General features: G+C 44.4%; 1 protein-coding gene across 2 annotated transcripts in view; it reads left to right on the top strand.

Annotated features, from left to right (window-relative positions):
• LOC143940138 (para-nitrobenzyl esterase-like) overlaps positions 1-23,246 on the top strand; it is a 53,297-nt gene that overhangs the window by 6,831 nt on the left and 23,220 nt on the right. For both annotated transcript variants that reach the window (XM_077461228.1, XM_077461235.1), the window contains exons 2-3: positions 877-1,571; positions 15,066-15,173. In XM_077461228.1, coding sequence (XP_077317354.1) covers positions 877-1,571; positions 15,066-15,173 — 803 coding nt within the window. The remainder of the gene's footprint in view (positions 1-876; positions 1,572-15,065; positions 15,174-23,246) is intronic.

Genomic DNA, 23,246 nt, shown 5'->3' with positions numbered 1-23,246 from the left:
TGGCTCCTGCTGTTGTCAATCAAATGGTGTGAGGAAGGAGTGGGGATAGGGATGGGCCGCGCTGTCTGTATCTATGGACACAGACAACGTGACTTGGGAATGAGCTTGCACATGTGCCCCATAGCGCTTGCTATGGGGGTGCAAAGAGAAGAGGAGAAGCCAGTGGCAGGGGACTTGAGAAGAGGAGGATCGGGGATATTCTGTACAAAACCATTGCACAGAACAGGCAAAGTATGACATGTTTGTTATTTTCAGTTAAAAGAAAATACTAGGCTTTACAATCACTTTAAAGTGGTTGTAAACCCTTACAAACCACTTTGACCTACAGGTAAGCCTAGATTAAGGCTTACCTGTAGGTCCAAGAAATATCTCCTAAACCTATACGGTTTAGGAGATATTTACAGCACCATAGACAGCGGCGCGCAGGTGCACTGCATAAGCCGCAGATCGGGGCGATATGCTGCAAGTGTCGGCTCCCGTGCACATGCGTGGGAGTGACGTCATCGCTGCTCCGGTGAATCACAGCGCCGGAGCAGAGAGACCCACCAAGAAGATGGACGCTCGGAACTACAGGGGACAGCTGTGACTTCGCTGGCTCCTGTGTCAGGTAACTGACACATAATGGACTACTATGCGATGCATAGTAGTCCATTATGCTTTACCTTTGCAGGGAATGAAAGGAAGTAAACTCATCAGGGTTTACTTCCTCTTTAATCAGTGATAGTTTTGGTTTTGCTATCCTCAAGCAATGTGTTAACAATGGAACAAAAAGAAACCCCTAATTCATGGACAGCCTTACATAGCCGTCACCTAGCAGTTATTACTATTCTTGTAGGTCACTGGAAGTATTAAAATATTTTTCTGTTTTCTCAACAGCCGTGGGAGTTCTCAAGGAGAGCAAGGCTCACATTCAGAGTTTAAGCGTCTTGTGGACGCTGAGGAGGAGGAAGAAGAAGAAGTAGTAACGATACTGGAGCAGCGCTTTGATAAAACGGACTCTTCCTGCAGCTTTCCAACCTACAAGACACTCGCTGCTCTAGGTGTTGGGATTATACTGTTCTGCTTACTGGTAGCTGGTTTCGCTTATCTGTCTGGAAAGTCAGCCTGTACACTGGTAGATGTATCAACATCTTGTGGAAAGGTTCGTGGCCATCATTGTGACCATGTTTATATGTTTAAAGGAATTCCTTATGCCAGTCCCCCCACTGGGCCATTGCGTTGGAAGCCTCCTGTGGAGTCCACCTGTTGGAATGACACTCTCACTGCCACAGAGTTCAAGTCCATGTGTGCCCAAATGAGGCCTTTGAGTGAGAAGGGCACTGTGATGGGCTCAGAAGATTGCCTGTATGTCAATGTGTGGACACCATCACTTGATCATGAAGCCAAGCTGCCAGTCATGGTTTGGATCCACGGAGGTTACCTTTTAATTGCCAGTGGGTCAGAGCCTGGCTATTGTCCCAATGAAGACCTGGTCAGCCATACCGTCCATGTCAGCTTCAACTATCGTCTTAATGCGTTTGGATTCCTGGCTTTAGCAGAACTTCGAGAAGGATCTCCCACCAACACCTCTGGTAACTACAACACAACACTTATACATAGATTGTGCATCTGTTAACATTGAAACACAACAAAACTCTAAACCCTCTGTACTTGTTTTCATCTTTAATAGTTGACATTTCCTCAATGCCATTTCCATGCTTATTGCAAAATGGCAGTATAGAGACCTAGGTGCAGTTATTTTGTAGCTCAGTTTTATAGAGTAGGGTGCAGCCACATCAGTGCTCAATATACGAATGTGATAGTGTATCCTGTTGGAAAGCTGCTGCATATATGACTCTCATCAGCCAAGATGGTGTTTGGGACAAGGCTGAGCCCTTCTTGTTTAAAGGGGAAAAAACACGAGATAGAGACAGGAAATGATGTCATAACCATGCAGTCCCACTAGGAAAAACCTTACCACACACAAACTTTAAACAACACTACCAACTACTACTGACCTATAATATATGAAAATGGTTGTTACAGTACACCTATGTCTGTATATACAGAAACACCCCACTCAACAACTAATTCTCATATATGCCCCATCTGGTTTTTTAGGTGCTGGGTCACCATTTGCAGATAACCTCAAGTTCATGTCATGAGTAGTGCTTGACTAATAATTTTATTCTAGTTCCTTTTGTCGAGGTTTATTCACATATTTGCAGAGAAGTGACATGGCTGCTCTCGTATATCTGGAAGTTTAGTGGTTGCAATATAGAAAATGTTCCCCAATGGTCGTCTGTACTGTACATTGTTCGATAGAAGATCTTCCTCTCCTTACAACGTTAGCCAAGCTGTTTCCATGGTGTTCTTACACCTTTGCATGCAGTAAGTTCCCAAGCTTGGTGTTGTTGAGAGATGTCTTCTATTCATATAAACCTTTTGATGAACAAGTAGCTTTTTTCCCATGATGATGGCTTAGGCTGTGTTGTACCAACCATATATGATAAGTTGGGCTTACCTTACTGAATCTTGTAGGTGGTTCACCTTTTTTCTTTTCAGAGGATAAATCACTAATGCCAGTTTTATTTTTAATGGTGCTCTGGTCATTTCCTTGCAGTATTACTTTGTGGGGCTCCTTGCTCAGGTTGTTGCACTGACAGTGCTAACTGTGTTACTCAAGGCTTCTGATGATTAAAGTGGAGTTCCACCCAAAAATGGAACTTCCGCTTTAAGTGCTGGTGACCCCCTGACATGCCACATTTCGCATGTCATTTTTTTTGGGGGGGGGAGCGGGTACCCTGTTTGTACAGGTACCCAGCTCCCACTTCCTCCCCTGGTGCCGCGGTGTCGATAGGAAGATCACCTCTCCCTCCCTGCAATCTTCTGGTACACATCACAGTGCGCATGTGCAATGCGCACCCAGCTATGGAGCCACAGCCGGGTGCCCACAGTTAGAATTCCGGCTCCGCAGAGAGGAGGGGGAGAGGTGTGAGGCTTCCTGCACCTGCATCGCTGGACCGTGGGACAGGTGAGTGTCTGATTATTAAAAGTCAGCAGCTACACTTTTTGGGTGGCACTCCGCTTTAAGTGTTTCATTAAATATTATACTTCTGCTGGTTTGTTACATTATAGATGATACATTATGTAGTCTGGATGGAGAATTCTGTAACTCTTCAGAGATTCCCGTAGCTGATAAATATACACTATATTACCAAAAGTATTGAGACCCCCGCCTTTACACACACATAAACTTTAATAGCATCCCAGTCTTAGTCTGTAGGGTTCTATATTGAATTAGCCCACCCTTTGCAGCTAAAACAGCTTCAACTCTTCTGGGAAGGCTGTGCACAATTTTTAGGAGTGTGTCTACGGCAATGTTTGGCCATTATTTCAGAAGCGCATTTGTGAGGTTAGGCACTGATAAGGACAAGAAGGCCTGGCCCAAAGTCTCCGCTCTAATTCATCCCAAAGGTATTACATCGGGTTGAGGTAGGACTCCGTGCAGACCAGTCAAGTTCCTCCACCCAAAATTTGCTCATCCATGTCTTTATGGACATTGCTTTATGCAATGGTGTGCAGTCATGTTGGAACAAGAAGAGGCCATCCCCAAATTGTTCCCACAAATTTGGAAGCATGAAATTGTCCAAAATGTCTTGGTATGCTGACGGCTTTTATTTTAGTTTCTATGATAAAATTTTGCAAGTCATTTTTTAAATAACCCAAATACGTGTATATTATTTGGTCTGTGTGAAAGTTAGAGTCTACAAGCTATGGTGCAAATCATTGACCACACCTGATACACTGACGGGCTCATTTCTTGAGATACTAACAAGCCAGAAAAGTACAAATAACCCCCTAAATGACCCCTTTTTTGAAAAGTAGACAGTCCAAGGTATTTAGTAAGAGGCATGGCCAAGTTGTAATTTATTTCCCACAATTCTTGGGAAAATTAAGAATTTATTATCATTATTATTATTTTCTTTTTATACACAAAATTGTTATAATATCAAGTTATTTCTCACACACAGCATATGCATACTTCCAATTACATCCCGAAATACATTCTGCTACTTCTTTCGAATATGGTGATGCCACATGTGTGAGACTTTTTCACAGCCTGGCCAAATACAGAGGCCCAACATGCAGGGAGCAATGGCATTACCCACAAAATTACCCCATTTTGGAAAGCAAACACCCCAAAGTATATTCTATGCCCTTGTACACACGGTCGGAGAATCTGTCGGAATGAGTCTTATCGGACCGTGTCGTCAGATAATCCGACTGTGTGTGTGGTATGCATCGGACTGATTCCGTCCGAATCTCCGTCCGACCCAATTTTCCAACATGTTGGAAATATTTCCAGACCAACTGGGCAGGACGGACCTAATCCGATCATGTGTAGAGCATTTTCATCGGACCAAGTGCCACGCATGCTCAGATCAAATTCCTACATCAAAGCTATTGGCTACTAGCCTGAATGTAGTCCCATCGTAACGAAATTACGTCATCACGTTCTGAAAGATCGGATTTTTCGCCAACTTGGCCCGACCGTGTGTATGCAACAGTTTCGGACACAATCCGTCGGACTAAATCCGACGGGCAAAATCCGACGGATTTGGGTGGCAAAATCTCCGACCGTGTGTACGTGGGCTAAGAGGTATAATGAGTCTTTTGAACTGTTCATTTTTTTCCAAAAGTCTTCGAAAATCACGGAGAGAAAATAAAAATGTATTTTTTTTTTTACTTTTTTTTTTTTTGCTCTTTTTTTCACATGTGGCAAAAATAAAACAAAAAAAAGAAAAACAGTGGTGATTAAATACCACCCAAGAAAGCTCCATTTATGTGAACAGAAATGTTGTTTTGAGTACAGTGTTGCATGAGTAATTGGCATTCAAAGTGCGAGGGCTCTGAAAGCTGAAAATTGGTCTGGGTAGGAAGGGTGTATAAGTGCCCTGTATTGAAGAGGTTAAGGCGGTTTTGCAGATAGTAGGCTGTCATAATTGCCTCTCGACAATCTGTTGTTGGCAAATCCACATCAAAAATGCTACTTCTGCCACTTTCACATATAGTGAACATAAATATTCTCTCTGCAACACCATTTTGTTCTGGATTGTATGGTACAATACTCTGAACACAATTCTGTACTTCCCGAGAACTGCTTGTATAAAACACTTGTGTGCCATTGTCTGTGCAGAGTATTTTTGGCATTTGGCCGAATGTGTAGCTTACTTGGGTATGATATTTTTCAGGTTTATCTGGAACTTCATTTTTGCTGTGTAACACGTAAGAGAAAATTATATTTTGAGTAGTCAAAGAATTTGAGAAAGTACTAGTTCTTTCCTTGAGTCTGAACTTTAATGATCACATAAATCTGAATGAATTAAAATAGAATTCTGGGATAAACCTAACTAATCTTAAAATGCCCCCTCCCATTCTAACACCTATGCTGACTACCTGTGTAAGCAGTGGCAGATGCTCCATTAGGGGCACCGGGCCCCTAATCTTAATACAGGATTTGTTTGTCACCCCTGCCAAAAAATGGAGCACCAGCCACTACTCTGTGCGTAAGAATGGTTTATATAGGTACCTGTTTTCAGCCCACTTCGGTCCAGTCACGTGATGTGACTCCCCTGTGTTAGTCAGCGGCAGTTGCAGAGGAGAGGAGGGAGTGCCAAAAACAGACGGGCCATAACGAGCCCCTATAGTTAACATCACTGCTCCGGGCTTTACTCTCCATTGTCGAGCACACCCTCCCCTCCCTGCAGTGGCTGCAGGCTGACACAGGAAATCAGGAGACCAGACTAAAGTGGGCTGGTAAGTGAGCTGGAAATTTGTGCTTGTGGTTTTTTGAAATGCGTCGCCCCTTCCATGTGCTCCTTGCTGCAAAGGCCAGTTATAGGTTGGGGGGGGGGGGGGGTTGCCATTTGTTTGTACTGTTAGTAAATTGATGAGGGGACGCACTTGATAACTTCACTGCCATTGCGCTATTGCTGGGTGTCCAGTGTGTGTCTATACCTTTATGGAGGAGGCGGCTCCCTCCAGGCATACTTGCGCTTAATCTATTCATTATTAAATACTTGCTCCAACTCAGTGGACTCTCAAAATTTTACAGTTAGGACTGCAGAACACTGGGTTGCCATGGTGTGGCCACTGCAGCTCACGAGTGAATTTGCAAATGTGTGCAAATCTAAACCCCTGTGGTTTTAACATGAGCAAGGTCAATTTGGTTTGTTGCAGGTTAGCTGGTAAGTGAACTGGGAATGTCTGTTTGTTGTTTTTTGACAATGTGTCACCCTTTCATGTGCTCCTTTGCTGCAATGGGCAGTTATAGGTTGGGGTGGTTACTATTTGTACTGAAAATAGTAAGTACACTGTATATATATCTTTCATACACGGGTATGAAGGTAGGCATAGGTTAGAAAATGGTAAGATCTCACAATGCGTCACTAATAACGAACTAAACTCTGCGCCACAGAAAACACTAATCAATATTACAAACAGTTGTAGATATAGCAGCCACTTTGAACGTAAATAACATGAAATACAAAATCTACCAGAATGCAATTAAAAGGTAAACGTGGGACGTGGCTGCACGGTAACCAGAAGTGACGTTCCGTGCGTTTTGACGTGGTGGTCGGTTGAGATTTGGTGTACAACTGATGTACGCCACAACTTAATATCTCTGGCATCTTTTTCAATTATCAATGTGACTTTTTCATTACTTTTTTGTAAGTGGCAATTGGTTAGATAAATGTTGTACATTATCACACTATTTGGAGTCTCATTTCCTCCAAATATTGCGGTCACTTTGGAACTCTATCTGATGGGGTGTCCTTAAACCCTGAGGGGGTTTTACTGCTGTAAATTCCAAAACACGAGAATGTGACACAACTTGTTCTGGTGAGTGTACATCTGATTTGGGAAGCGGAGGCACGTTTTGCTGACGTGGTGTGGTGTCTGATTAAGCATAGCTACTGAGCCTCTGTTTATGGAAGTAACATCTTTATTATCAGTTTTTTCCAGTCGTGGACAATTAGTTCTGCACTCTACCACACTTTTTAGGTGTGTTATAGAGTTGTGCTCATAAGTTTACATACCCTGGCAGAATTTGATTTCTTGGGCATTTTTCAGAGAATATGTATAAGTTTACATACCCTGGTGATTTTGGCCTGATAACATGCACACAAATTGACACAAATGTGTTTGAATGGCTATTAAAGGTAACCATTCTCACCTGTGATCTGTTTGCTTGTAATTAGTGTGTGTGTGTATAAAAGGTCAATGAGTTTCTGGACTCCTGATTGTCCCTTGCATCTTTCATCCAGTTCCAGCTCTTTGCTCTGGGATCTGTGAGAACTGAGCCATCGGCAATGTTCAATCGCTCGGTTCTCAGTCCTAGGTAAGTATGAATGGCCAAAAAAAAAAAATACTTCTCTTTTAACCACTTTCAGACCGGACCATTTTGCTGGTAAATGACCAGAGGTCTTTTTACACTTTGGCACTGCGCTGCTTTAACTGGTAATTGCGCGGTCATGCAATGTTGTACCCAAACAAAATTTGCGTCCTTTTCTTCCCACAAATAGAGCTTTCTTTTGATGGTATTTGATTGCCTCTGCGATTTTTATTTTTTGCGATATAAACGTAAAAAGACCGCAAATTTTGAAAAAAAATGATATTTTCTACTTTTTGTTATTAGAAAAATCCAATAAACTCAATTTTAGTCATACATTTAGGCCAAAATGTATTCAGCCACATGTCTTTGGTAAAAAAAAAGTCAATAATTGTATATTTATTGGTTTGTGCAAAAGTTGTCACATCTACAAACTAAGGTACGTTTTCTGGAATTTACGCAGTTTTTAGTTTACGACTGCCTATCTCATTTCTTGAGGTGCTAAATTGGCAGGGCAGTACAAAACCCCCCCAAACGACCCCATTTTGGAAAGTAGACCCCCTAAGGAAATTGATAAGAGGCATGTTGAGCCCATTGAATATTTTATTTTTTTGCCTCAAGCGATTGAATAATGACAAAAAAAAATGTTTTTTTTTTTTTTTCACAAAGTTGTCACTAAATGATATATTGCTCATGCATGCCATGGGCATATGTGAAATGACACCCCAAAATAAATTCTGCTGCTTCTCCTGAGTACGGGGATACCACATATGTGGGACTTTTTGGGAGCCTAGCCGCGTACGGGGCCCCGAAAACCAAGCACCGCCTTCAGGCTTTCTAAGGGCGTTACAGTTTTGAAGGCCATAAAATGCCAAGATGGCACAAACCCCCCCCAAATGACCCCATTTTGGAAAGTAGACACCCCTAAATTTAGGGGTACACTAGTGAGACTAGGTAATAAATGGCGGGTGCCCTGAAACTATAAAAAAATAACTAACCAACCAGCGTCACCTGTAACAGTTATATGGTGATCACTGGTGAAAGGGTTAACTAGGGGGCAATCAGGGGGCTTTATGCGGTAGTATATGGGGGTCCCTGGCGCTATAAAAAGCTGCGGCGAACCTAAATACCTACCTGCCTAACTAGCGTCACCTGTGACACTAATACAGCGATCAGAAAAACGATCGCTTATTAGGCTGGGTTCACACTGGAGCGATGAGGGAACGCCACGAATGCGCGGCGGGTTCCCGCATCGCATGCCTCCCGGCGGCAGTTCACACTGCCCTATGCGAACTGCTGGGAGTGTCAGTGAAATGATGACACCCCCAGATCAGTTCGCATATCGCAGTGCGATCTGCAAACTTGGATCGCATGGTGTGAACACCCATGCGATCCAATTCTGCTGCGGACCAAAAAAAGGGTCCCGTGCGAGTTTGCGGCGGGTGCGGCGGGTGCGACACGAATTCAGCCATACTATCTGTATAGCTGAACTCGAATCGCACAGAGATCGGATGTGATTTGCACTGCAGTGCGGTGCGAATCACATCCGTTCTCATAAACCGCTGCAATGTGAACCCAGCCTTAGTGACACTGGCGACGGGGGGCGATCACGGGGTTAAACCTTTATTGGGGGGGTTAGGGGGGTACCTTAGAACTAAAGGGGGCTAACCCTAACTGCCCTAACAGTTATTAGTCACAAATGACACCCGCCGGGTGATCAGGGGGTTAAACCTTTATTAGGTAATAAATGGCGGGTGCCCTGAAACTATAAAAAAATAACTAACCAACCAGCGTCACCTGTAACAGTTATATGGTGATCACTGGTGAAAGGGTTAACTAGGGGGCAATCAGGGGGCTTTATGCGGTAGTATATGGGGGTCCCTGGCGCTATAAAAAGCTGCGGCGAACCTAAATACCTACCTGCCTAACTAGCGTCACCTGTGACACTAATACGGCGATCAGAAAAATGATCGCTTATTAGGCTGGGTTCACACTGGAGCGATGCGGAAACGCCACAAATCCGCGGCGGGTTCCCGCATCGCATGCCTCCCGGCGGCAGTTCACACTGCCCTATGCGAACTGCTGGGAGTGTCAGTGAAATGTTACTGACACCCCCAGATCAGTTCGCATATCGCAGTGCGATCTGCAAACTCGGATCGCATGGTGTGAACACCCATGCGATCCGATTCTGCTGCGGGCCAAAAAAAGGGTCCCGTGCGAATTTGCGGCGGGTGCGGCGGGTGTGGCGGGTGCGGCGAATGGCTGAACTCGAATCGCACAGAGATCGGATGTGATTTGCACTGCAGTGCGGTGCGAATCACATTCGTTCTCATAAACCGCTGCAATGTGAACCCAGCCTTAGTGACACTGGCGACGGGGGGTGATCACGGGGTTAAACCTTTATTGGGGGGGTTAGGGGGGTACATTAGAACTAAAGGGGGCTAACCCTAACTGCCCTAACAGTTATTACAGTCACAAATGACACCAATGCAAAAAAAAAAAAAAAAATGACATTGGTGTCACTGTGACTGGGGGGCAGGGGTAATTGGGGGGGTGATCGGGGGGTGTGAGTGTGCCTGGCATGTTCTACTGTGTGTGTAGAGTGTTGGTGCAACTCACCGATCCGCTCTCCTCCGTGTCGGAACGAAAAATACCGACACGGAGGAGAGAATACATCACTTCCTCTCCTGTGTTTACATTACAGGAGAGGAAGTGATGTCACGGGGGATTTCTATTCGTCGGGAGCGATCGCGAGGGGGTGGCCATGAATGAATGGCCGCCCCCTCGTCCCGGATCGCTCCCGGACGAAAACCGACCGCCGCAGGCACCGGGCGGGGGCCCGATCGGGCCCCCGACCCGCGGGAAGGCAGGGACGTACAGGTACGCCCATATGCCTGCCCGTGCCATGCTGTCGACGTACATCGTCGTGCGGCGGTCGGCAACTGGTTAAGTCTAGAGGCTGCCAGGCTCTGCTGTTGCTACTTTGGTTACTGGTTACGTTTCTTTTTTTTTTTTTTTTTTTTTTATTATTTTTATTAATTTGCAAGTAAACAATAAAACAACCTACAGCCTATTGGGCATACCCAGGCTGATTATTACAAAAACCCCCCTGAGTCAACCCATCAGGGAACAACCAAATAACCCTCCCCCTCCCCCCACCCGATACACCGCCACCGGCGTGTGCATCCAAACAGAAAAAAGAAAACCCCCCCCTCCCCCTGTACGCTCCAGCACCACAGCACATTACTCAGGACAGTTACTTAATTCGCCCATGCTCCACCGCAGTCCACACTCAGACCCAGGATAAAATATGCAAGCATCACCCTTCACCTACCAATCCCCTATTGCCCACGTAAATAATGACCCAGGGTTACATGAATATCACACAACCTAGAACTCTTCCACTAATCACTAATGAAACTCCATCAGTCCGGATTCAAGTCAGCGTTGGTGTCACGCGACTCCGTCCAAATGCCCCATACTTTATGAAATTTAGTGCCACAGCCTCGCGAGAGGTAGGTGGCCCTGTAAAGAGGGAGAGCCGTATTCACTAAGTGCTTCCAAAAATTAATAGAGGGGGCTACCGGGGCCTTCCATTTGAGAACAATCGACTTACGGGCATAGTACAGCAATAAGCCCAGGAGTGTTCTGAGCGCTCGGCGTGGAGCCAGCGGCTCGACCAGTCCTAAGAGGCATATCTCGACCGATAAAGGTATGTTAACGGTGGTAACCGCCAGAATAAAATTAATCACCTCCACCCAAAACCTAGCTATCTGAGGACAGCTCCAGAACATGTGTATGAAATCCGCCGAAAGTGAGTTGCATCTCCAACAAAAATCAGGGACAGATGGATAGATTCTGTGAAGACATTGCGGAGTGTAATATACCCTATGCACTATTTTGAATTGCACCAATCTATCTCTGGCTGACACTAACTGTAGGAAAGGATACTCCCATACATCTTCCCAGTCCTCCGTATCCAAGGAGGGAAAATCAGCTTCCCACCTTGCCCTTTGGAGTTCCAAACCGGTATGAACACCTGGGAGTAACACCTTGTAGATAGCAGACAACGGTTTGGACAGATCAACATCTCTGAGCAGAGATTCCAACCTTGAGGTGTAAAATGCGACGGGGGCATTTCCAAACTGCGTTCGAAAGGCATGATTAAGTTGTAAGTATCTGAATAAGTGTGAGTTGGGCAGTGTATACTGTTGTTTCAGCCTATCAAAGGTCTGTATTTTGCCCTCAACACAGAGTTGATCAATATATTTGATACCCCTGCTTGCCCATACACTAGGGTCGGGAATAGAGCCAAATTCCGGTAAATTCGGGTTGAACCAAAGAGGACTATGCGGGGAGATGTGTACGGGGCGCATCAGATTGGCAGCATTCCATGCCCTTATAACCGCCCTCATTGCAGCAGTAAGAGGAAAAGGGGCTCGTAGACCGCGATACACCAAGTGTCTTAGTGCCTCATACGACCCCAACCACGCCGCTTCCAGGACCACCGCCGCATTGGACTCGTCTGAAACCAGCCAATTATGAGCATGGGACAGAAGAGCCGCCACATAGTAGGAGTGCAAATCCGGGCACGCTAAACCACCCTCCCCCCAAGGCCTCTGCAATACCGTGAGCTTAAACCGTGGCTGACCAGCGCCCCAGAGAAAGGACACCAAAAGAGAATTTATCGTGCGAAATATTTTTTTAGGAATCCAGATTGGAGCATGTCTGAGAACATAGAGAAAAGCAGGCAAAAGCTTCATCTTAAATAAATTAATCCTCCCAATCAAAGTGAGAGGGAGATGCGACCATGCCTTCAGTCTAGTCCTCATCCTCCGCACCAGTGGATCCAGATTGAGGGCACAAAAATCAGAGGTAGAGGGGGAAATGTAAATCCCCAAATATTTCAATGTATCTGTCCACATGAGTGGCAGGTTGGGATCCGCAGCTGCCCTGGCTTCCCTATCTATTGACATAATTTGAGATTTATCCCAGTTTACCTTAAGCCCTGAACAGTCAGTGAAGTGAGAAAGAATAAGTAGCGTCTCCCTGAGAGACTGGGCCGGGTCACTTAAAAAGAGTATGAGGTCATCTGCGGAATTGTTACATTTCATTATTTGACTGCTTGGGTCATTTTTTATGATATTGGCATGCAGATCTGCAGCTAACATCTTAATAGTTTCATCATTCCCATGCCCAAGATGACAGTGTCAGGTGTGAATACAGTTCAATGGTTTTTCCTCTTTGACAGAGTTAACCACTCCACTGCACTTCAGCTGTTCAACTGTAATTTTTTCTTTAGCTAGTATGTGGCTTCCTTTTGTGATAATACAACTGTCATCTCTACATGCCAGTGCATATCCTTGCTTAGTGAACTTCTTCACTGAAGATAGGTTACTTTTAAGAGCAGGAAAATGTGGTTATCTTCCTGGTGGCTGTTTGGCATAGAGGGCAGTGTAGAAAACCCGCCGCCATTCCTACTGAGACCATATACTGTCTACTAGTTGTAATTCTCTGTCTTGCTTTGATCCTGAAGAAATGTTTATGACTAGACATTTGCCTTGTAGTTTCAGAATCAATGCACCAGGTAAAAAATTTGTGAAATGCACAATTAGTATCTGAAGCATCACCACCGCACCTCATCTAATAAGAGAATGGTTTACATTCATAGAGATAATGCAGAGTGTTCTACTGAATGGTGGTCCCACAGAGCAAGCAACCTCCTGTGTTCACAACGCAGCAAGGCAGCCACTTGGCATGGGACCCATAAGCTTGTGGAAATCACTGGAGTAGTGGTGCCTATATAATTGATTTCCACGGGGATCCCACAGATATAGTTACACAGTTAGTAAGGTTGAATAAAGACACCAGTCCATCCAGTTCAACCTGAGTGAGTGTCTACAATTGTCCCTATCCCTGTACTCACATCGGTCCCTACCCTCAAGAAGCCCACAATCCAAGTTTCCCATTTATATACTAGGGCCAATCTTGGACAGAAGCCAATTAACCTACCTGCATGTCTTTGGAGTGTGGGAGGAAACCAGAGTACCCGGATGAAACCCAGGCAGGCACAGGGAGAACATGCAAATTCCAGGCATGTTGTCGTGGTTGGGATTTGAACCTGCAACCATTTTAACTGCTAAGCAAGAGTGCTAACCACTACACCACTGTGCCGCCCACTAGTCACACATGGAGGTATACACTCTAGATCAGGGGTCTCAAACTGGTGGCCCTCCAGCTGTTGTGAAACTACAAGTTCCATCATGCCTCTGCCTGTTGGAGTAATGCTTGTAACTGTCAGCCTTGCAATGCCTCATGGGACTTGTAGTTTCGCAACAGCTGGAGGGCCACAAGTTTGAGACCCCAGCTCTAGAAAAAATGACAGCCCGATCCCTTCCTCCTCCTCCATGGCTTAACAGTTCAACACTATGGTAGTGGGATATTACATGTTGAATGATGGAGGCTTCATCTCTCTATAATTCTGAGCAGTCACAAACAATAGACGTGAAAGAGGCTGACGTTTTTGCACAAAAACAATAACAATTTAAGTCAAAATACATATTTTTATGATGATTTAAAATATTTGATATTATTTATGTATATTCCCTCTGTATTCTAAAGGCGTTATTTTATTTTTTATTTTTTATTTTTTTTACATGTGACCAGCAGCAAAGGACTAGAAGCTCCTTCTGCCACTGTTGCCCTGCAGGCAGGCTGGGAAAGAGCTGGGTAACATGAGAGCTTAGATATTTTTTCTATTAAAATAAATAGAGTGCCATCTTCCAGATACATAAAGAGAAGGGGTACTGTAAAATAAATTACTTTAACTTGTCCCTTTTGCTGATTCAATCTAGCTTTCCAAGTGCTGCAATTTGTCTTTAGGTGACCTGTCTTTTTACACAAAACATTCACGTTTCAAAATGCAATTGAATATTATTGTGGTTATTGGTTCTAGCATGCAGGTATTCCACTATTTCTAAGGTACAACTTCTATACTTGTGCATTTGCTGACCTTTCATTAGCTTAGTCTGGTATAGTGCTGGGATAACTGGCTCCTGCACACGTGCAGGAGTGACGTTATCCTGCGCTGGTAAATGAAGAGGCCCAAAGACCGGAACTCAGAAGAAGATGCTGGCGCCAGCGAGGGACTGTAGGACAGGGGAGTATTAATACGTTTTGTTCTGATTTAAATTTCCAGGAATGGTATTTCTGGTTTGTCAGTTTAGCAACTGAAGAGTTTGATGAGAACAGTGAAGGAATGGCAGGTGACTGATGAGCTCATCTCACTGCTCAATCTGTCTCCTGTCAGCATGTTCCTTGTCAGCACATGCATATGAAGCCCACCTGATTGGCCAATACAAACTCAAAATAAAATCTGTTTTTTATTGCATACATAATGTTAGATCCAGTGACATCACCAGGGCCCTGCACTGGGAGGAGCAAGGTAGATGATTATGAACATCCTTCAACTATGAAAAAATGTGTGCCCTATCTGACTTGTTGCAGCTTCCAATGAGAAGCTCACAGTGTGCAGTGAAATCAGACTAAGCAATTTGAGTAGAGGAGATGAGAGGAGCTTGTAGGACTGTGCAAGCCTGAAGGTGGGGTCAGACTTTAACTTTAAATATGCAGTACATGTAATTTTTTTAAAATAAATACTTAACACTATTTCTTAATCACTGGCTTGCAGGAAATTATGGATTAATGGATCAGGTGGCTGCCCTAAAATGGGTACAGAAGAACATCCAATATTTCGGTGGTGACCCAAACAAGGTGACGATTTATGGCCAAAGCTCAGGTGAGAACAATTTAACCCCTTCATGAACATGCCTTTGAGTTATTTTAACTGACAATTGCACGGTCATGCAACACTTTCCATAAATGACATTTATGTAATGTTTTTCCCACAAATAGAGAGATTACTTTTGGTGGTATTTACGCATCATGATATTACTCATACTTATAACATCCAAGTGAAAGATGTAACACCAACTTGTCAAAAAAAAAACTAATTCAAAAACAGAATCACGGATTTGGAAAAAGGATCTCCCCCTCCTAAATATGATTTGTGAATGCAATCAGGTGTAGCTAATAACATTCTCAATGGCACATAAAGCCAGTTGACTTTAACCACTTGCCGACCGCCGCACGACGATATACGTCGGCAGAATGGCACGGGCAGGCATATGGGCATATATATAAGTCCCTGCCTGCCCGCGGGTGGGGGGCCCGATCGGGCCCCCCCCCGGTGCCTGCGGCGGTCGGCATTCGTTCGGGAGAGATCAGGGATGAGGGGACGGCCATTCATTCATGGCCACCCCCTCGCGATCGCTCCCGACGAATGAAAATCCTCCGTGACATCACTTCCTCTCCTGTATTGTAAACACAGGCAGAGGAAGTGATGTAATCTCTCCTCGTGTCGGTCTTTTTCGTTCCGGCATCGAGGAGAGAGGATCGGTGAGTTGCACCTAACACTACACTAACAGTAGAACACGCCAGGCACACTTTTCACCCCCCCAATCACCCCTGCCCCCCCAGTCACAGTGACACCAAGTGCATTTTTTTTTTTTTTTTTTTGCATTGGTGTCATTTGTGACTGTAATAACTGTTAGGGCAGTTAGGGTTAGCCCCCTTTAGCTCTAGGGTGCCCCCCTAACCCCCCCAATAAAGGTTTAACCCCGTGATCACCCCCCGTCGCCAGTGTCACTAATAAGCGATTTTTTTCTGATCGCTGTATTAGTGTCACAGGTGACGCTAGTTAGGCAGGTAAGTATTTAGGTTCGCCGCAGCTTTTTATAGCGTCAGGGACCCCCATATACTACCGCATAGCCCCCTGATTGCCCCCCAGTTAACCCTTTCACCAGTGATCACCATATAACTGTTACAGGTGACGCTGGTTGGTTAGTTATTTTTTTGTTTGTTTCAGGGCACCCGCCATTTATTACCTAATAAAGGTTTAACCCCCTGATCACCCGGCGGGTGATATAAGTTTGAGGGTCAGATAAGGCCTGCGTCGCCCCAGCGTCAGGTTAGTGCCAGTACCGCTAACACCCACGCGCAAAGCATACACCTCCCTTAGTAATATAGTATCTGATCAGATCTATATTAGCGTTGCCTGCATTTTAGGTTTCCCAAAACGCATTGTTAGCGGGATCAGCCCAGATACCCGCTAGCACCTGCGTTTAGCCCCTCCGCCAAGCCCAGCCCAGCCCACCCAAGTGCAGTATCGATCGATCACTGTCACTTACAAAACACAACACACATAACTGCAGCGTTCGCAGAGTCAGGCTTGATCCCTGCGATCGCTAACAGTTTTTTTTGTAGCGTTTTGAAACAGTCGCTGACAGGCTAGGTGCTTTTTTACCTGTGAGTCTCACTAGTGTACCCCTAAATTTAGAGCCCAAAATGGCAAAGCGAAGGTACACTAGTGAAGAGGCCTACACGTTTCTGAGCATGACAGATAGTGAAGAGGACGTCACTCATCTGTCAGATTCAGGCTCAGAATACGATCCTGTAGAGGACAGCGGCTCCATGACAGATAGCTCTGACGACGGAGATGAGGCCGCTGCTAAGAACAGGTGTGCCCAATCCCGTATGTATTCTGTTGTTGAGGTGCAGGAACCGCAGGTCACTCGTATGGAGCAGAGACGTACTAGAGCCGCTCATCCTTCTGGTGAACTGGCAAGCACCAGCGGCCTAGTACACCCTGGACCTACATCCAGCACTGCAGTAACACGTTGTGACGTGGCGAGTCCCATAAGTGCAGTTCAAGCTGGCGAGGTGGCAAGCACAAGTAGTGTCCCGCTGCCACCAAGAAGAAGACAAAGACAGGCCCGTCGTACCCATAGTGCCCTTCCTGCAGAATTCGCCAATTCTATTTGGGTGCCCACATCTTCTGCAGAACCCATACTTCCCCCATTCACTGGCCAACCTGGCATTAACGTGGAAACAGTTGATTTTAAGACACTTGACTTTTACTCACTGTTTTTCACCGAAGATCTCTATAGATCTATTGTGGACCAAACCAATTTGTACGCTGGTCAACACATCGCCACTATTCCCCAGTCCGCCCTTGCCAAACAATGGAAACCAGTTACGGTTTCCGAATTTAAAATCTTTCTGGGCCTCTCCCTCAACATGGGCATAACCAAAAAGAGTGAGTTGCGGTCATATTGGTCCACTGACCCAATTCACCATATGCGCGTGTTCTCTGCTTCCATGTCCAGGGCACGATACGAGATGATTTTGCGGTTCATGCACTTCAGCGACAATGAACTCTGTCGTCCTCGTGGAGACCCTGAATACGATCGGCTCTACAAAATTTGGCCCCTCATAAACCACTTCAACCAACGTTTTGCAGACATGTTTACTCCCCATCAAGTTGTCTGCGTTGATGAGTCCCTGATTAAGTTTTCTGGTCGCTTGTCATTCAAACAATACGTCCCCAACAAGCGTTCCAGATACGGGGTCAAGATGTATAAGCTCTGTGACAGGGCCACAGGCTATACACGTAGTTTCATGGTTTATGAGGGTAGAGATAGTCACGTAGAGCCGGAGAACTGCCCTGATTACATAGGAAGCGCTGGCAAGATAGTGTGGGACATGGTGTCACCCTTATTCGGAAAGGGGTACCACTTGTACGTGGACAATTATTACACAAGCGTGCCACTGTTTAGTCACTTGTTTGATCAGCAGATTGGAGCATGTGGCACCGTGCGACCTAATCGCCGGGGCTTTCCCCAGCGGCTTGTAGAGTCCCCTCTTAGGCTGGGGGAGAGAGCCTGCTTGCGCAGTAATAATTTGCTCGCTATGAAGTGGAGGGATAATAAGAATGTTTTCGTTCTTACCTCCCTTCATGCAGACACGACGGTCCAAATTCCTACGGCGACTGGTATTGTGGAGAAACCCCTCTGTGTCCACAAATATAACCTTAACATGGGAGGGGTGGACCTCAATGACCAGTTGTTGGCGCCGTATCTAGTTGCCCGTAATGCCAGACGCTGGTACAAAAAAGTGTCTGTTTATTTATTCCAATTGGCTATACTGAATGCTTATGTACTTCACAAAGCTTCAGGACGGACTGGATCCTTCCTTAAATTCCAGGAGGATATCGTCAGAGCCCTTCTGTATCCAGACGGTGCTCCACCTCACCTTTCCCTACCAGATGCAGTAAGCCGGCTGCATGAGAGGCATTATCTTTATGCCCTCCCGAGTACCCCTACCCAACGAGCCCCCCAAAGAAAATGTCGTGTCTGCAGAAAGCGTGGATTTAGGCGTGACACCCGTTATTGTTGTCCCCGCTGTCCTGACAATCCTGGTCTTTGCATTGGTGAATGTTTTGAACGCTACCATGAACTAGTTGAGTATTAGCGTAGGGTACAGCATTGCACAGGCTAGGCACACGTTCACAGGGTCTCCCAAGATGCCATCGCATTTTGAGAGACCCAAACCGCTGGAACCGTTACAACAGAAGTGTTAAAGTTACATAAAAAAGTGTTTAAAAAAAAAAAAATATATAAAATAAAAAAACCAAAAATAGTTGTCGTTTTATTGTTCTCTCTCTCTCTATTCTCTCTCTATTGTTCTGCTCCTTTGTACTGTATTCTATTCTGCAATGTTTTATTGTTAACCATTTTTTGTTTTCAGGTACGCCATTCAGCTGTAGCGTGGATTTATTTATCTTGACAGCAACAGCGTTTGCTCCCACGATACGTAAAGCCACGACTCCAGCGCTGTCGGAGGTGATTTCACCACCACAGTTAAAAAAAGAGCATATATGCCGAAGCATGGGGGCATACGGGGTGGAGGAGCGATCTGCTCCTACCTTTTGCGGGAGGATGCCCCCATGCTTCGGCATATATATATTTTAGGCACAGATTGTGTTAAATGTGTTATTTTTTGTATTTGCTTTGCAGGTATGGTAAGTCCTACTGTTATACTGTAATGTTACTTTGTTTTATTGTTAACCATCATTTGCTTAGCAGGTACGCCATTCTGCTGCAGAGCGGATTTATTTATCTTGACAGCAACAGCGTTTGCTCCCATGATACATAAAGCCGCGACTCCAGCACTGTCGGGGGTGATTTCACCACCACAGTTAAAAAAGAGCATATATGCCGAAGCATGGGGGCATAAGGGGTGGAGGAGCGATCTGCTCCTACCTTTTGCGGGAGGATGCCCCCATGCTTCGGCATATATAAATGGTGCATGTATGCCCACCATTAAAAAGTGGGTGGATGAAGGGTGGTATCTAATGGTGGGCATACCCACCGATCAATATTTTTTTTTCGTTCAGCCCACAGGCTGCATGAAAAAAAAATTACAATATATGCCCAACCAGTTCCAGCAACATACTGGTATGTTGCGGGACTTTGAGTGCTTATACCAGAATGATGCCTGCAGGTTTAGGTATCATCTTGGTATCATTCTTTTCAGCCAGCGGTCGGCTTTTATGTTAAAGCAATCCTAGCGGCTAATTAGCCTCTAGACTACTTTTACAAGCAGTGGGAGGGAATGTCCCCCCCCCCCCGCACCATCTTCCATGGTTTTCTCAGGCTCTCCTGTCCCAACAGGGAACCTGAGAATGCAGCCGGTGGTTCCGCCAGCTGACCATAGAGCTGATCAGAGACCAGAATGGCTCCAATCATCTCTATGGCCTAAGACACCGGAAGCTACGAGCATTTCATGACTTAGATTTTGCGGGATGTAAACAGCGCCATTGGGAAATTGGGAAAGCATTTTATCACACCGATCTTGGTGTGGTCAGATGCTTTGAGGACAGAGGAGAGATCTAGGGTCTGATAGACCCTAATTTTTTTTTAAAAGAGTACCTGTCACTATCTATTGCAATCATAGGGGATATTTACATTCCCTGAGATAACAATAAAAATCATAAAAAAATATATATAAATGAAAGGAACAGTTTAAAAATAAAATAAAAAAGCAAAATAAATAATAAAAAATAAATAAATAAAAAAAAAACCCCTGTACCCCCCTGCTAAGGCGCAACGTGGAACGCAAGCGTTGGTCTGGTGGCATATGTAAACAGCAATTGCACCATGCATGTGAGGTATCACCACGAAGGTCAGATCGAGGGTACTAATTTTAGCAGTAGACCTCCTCCGTAAATCTAAAGTGGTCACCTGTAAAGGCATTTAAAGGCTTTTAAAAATGTACGTAGTTTGTCGCCGCTGCACGTTTCTGCGCAATTTTAAAGCATGTCATGTTTGGTATCCATGTACTCGGCCTAAGATCATATTTTTTATTTCATCAAACATTTGGGCAATATAGTGATTTTTAGTGCATTAAAATAAAAAAAAGTGTGTTTTTTCCCCAAAAAATGCGTTTGAAAAATCGCTGCGCAAATACCGTGTGAAAAAAAAAAATGAAACACCCACCATTTTAATCGGTAGGGCTTTTGATTTAAAAAAACACTTCATGTTTGGGGGTTCAAAGTAATTTTCTTGCAAAAAAAAATATTTTTTCATGTAAACAAAAAGTGTCAGAAAGGGCTTTTTCTTCAAGTGGTTAGAAGAGTGGGTGATGTGTGACATAAGCTTCTAAATGTTGTGCATAAAATGCCAGGACAGTTCAAAACCTCCCCAAATGACCCCATTTTAGAAAGTAGACACCCCAAGCTATTTGCTGAGAGGCATGTCGAGTCCATGGAATATTTTATATTTTGACAAAAGTTGTGGAAAAAATACATTATTATTTTTTTTTTTTGCACAAAGTTGTCATTAAATGATATATTGCTCAAACATGCCATGGTTATATGTAAAATTACACCCCAAAATACATTCTGTTGCTTCTCCTGAGTACGGGGATACCACAAGTGTGAGACCTTTTGGGAGCCTAACCGCGTACGGTACCCCAAAATCCAAGCACCACCTTCAGGATTTCTAAGGGTGTAAATTTTAGATTTCATTCCTCACTGCCTATCACAGTTTCGGAGGCCATGGAATGCCCAGATAGCACAAAATCCCCCCAAGTGACCCCATTTTGGAAAGGAGACACCCCAAGCTATTTGCCGAGAGGTATGGTTAGTATTTTGCAGACCTTCATTTTTGTCACAAAGTTTTGAAAATTGAAAAAAAGAAAAAAAATATACATAATTTTTTTTTTTCTTCATTTTCAAAAACAAATGAGAGCTGCAAAATACTCACCATGCCTCTCGGCAAATAGCTTGGGGTGTCTACTTTCCAAAATGGGGTCATTTTGGGGGGTTTTGTGCTATTTTGGCATTTTATGGCCTTCAAAACTGTGATAGGTAGTGAGGTGTAAAATCAAAAATTTACACCCTTAGAAATCCTGAAGGCGGTTCTTGGTTTTCGGGGCCCCGTACGCGACTAGGCTCCCAAAAAGTCCCACACATGTGGTATCCCCGTACTCAGGAGAAGCAGCAGAATTTATTTTGGGGTGTCAGTTCACATATGCCCCTGGCATGTGTGAGCATTATATCATTTAGTGACAACTTTGTGAAAAAAAAATAAAAAAAAATAAAAGTTTGTAATTTTCTCGCAACTTGTGGCAAAATATAAAATATTCCATGGACTCAACATGCCTCTCAGAAAATAGCTTGGGGTGTCTACTTTCTAAAATGGGGTCATTTGTGGGGGTTTTGTGCCATCTTGGCATTTTATGGCCTTCAAAACTGTAATAGGTAGTGAGGTGTGAAATCAAAAATGTACGCCCTTAGAAAGCCTGAAGGCGGTTCTTGGCTTTCGGGGCCCCGTACGCAGCTAGGCTCCCAAAAAATCCCACACATGTGGTATCCCCGTACTCAGGAGAAGCAGCAGAATTTATTTTGGGGTGTCATTTCACATATGCCCATGACATGCGTGAGCAATATATCATTTAGTGACAACTTTGTGAAAAAAATAAATAAAAATAAAAAAGTTTGTAATTTTCCCGCAACTTGCGGCAAAATATAAAATATTCCATGGACTCAACATGCCTCTCAGCAAATAGCTTGGGGTGTCTACTTTCTAAAATGGGGTCATTTTGGGGGGTTTTGTGCCATCTTGGCATTTTATGGCCTTCAAAACTGTAATAGGTAGTGAGGTGTAAAATCAAAAATTTACACCCTTAGAAATCCTGAAGGCGGTTCTTGGTTTTCGGGGCCCCGTACGCGACTAGGCTCCCAAAAAGTCCCACACATGTGGTATCTCCGTACTCAGGAGAAGCAGCAGAATTTATTTTGGGGTGTAATTTCACATATGCCCATAGCATGTGTGAGCAATATATCATTTAGTGACAACTTTGTGAAAAATTTATAAAGTTTGTAATTTTCCCGCAACTTGTGGCAAAATATAAAATATTCCATGGACTCAACATGCCTCTCAGCAAATAGCTTGGGGTGTCTACTTTCGAAAATGGGGTCATTTGTGGGGGTTTTGTGCCATCTTGGCATTTTATGGCCTTCAAAACTGTGATAGGTAGTGAGGAGTAAAATTACATATGTATGCCCTTAGAAATCCTGAAGGCGGTGCTTGGCTTTCGGGGCCCCGTACGCGGCTAGGCTTCCAAAAAGTCGACCACATGTGGTATCCCCGTACTCAGGAGAAGCAGCAGAATGTATTTTGGGGTACAATTCCACATATAACCATGGCATGTGTGAGCAATATATCATTTAGTGACAACTTTGTGTAAAAAAAAAATAAAAAATTTTTTTTTCGTCATTATTCAATCGCTTGCGGCAAAAAAATAAAATATTCAATGGGCTCAACATGCCTCTTATCAATTTCCTTAGGGTGTCTACTTTCCAAAATGGGGTCATTTGGGGGGGTTTTGTACTGCCCTGCCATTTTAGCACCTCAAGAAATGAGATAGGCAGTCATAAACTAAAAGCTGCGTAAATTCCAGAAAATGT

This window comes from Lithobates pipiens, unplaced genomic scaffold (assembly GCF_037356315.1).
Source record: "Lithobates pipiens isolate NorthernLeopardFrog02 unplaced genomic scaffold, aLitPip1_a1.2 Scaffold_10, whole genome shotgun sequence".
Classification (NCBI taxonomy): Eukaryota; Metazoa; Chordata; class Amphibia; order Anura; family Ranidae; genus Lithobates; species Lithobates pipiens.
This window is presented reverse-complemented; position numbering and strand designations above follow the sequence as displayed.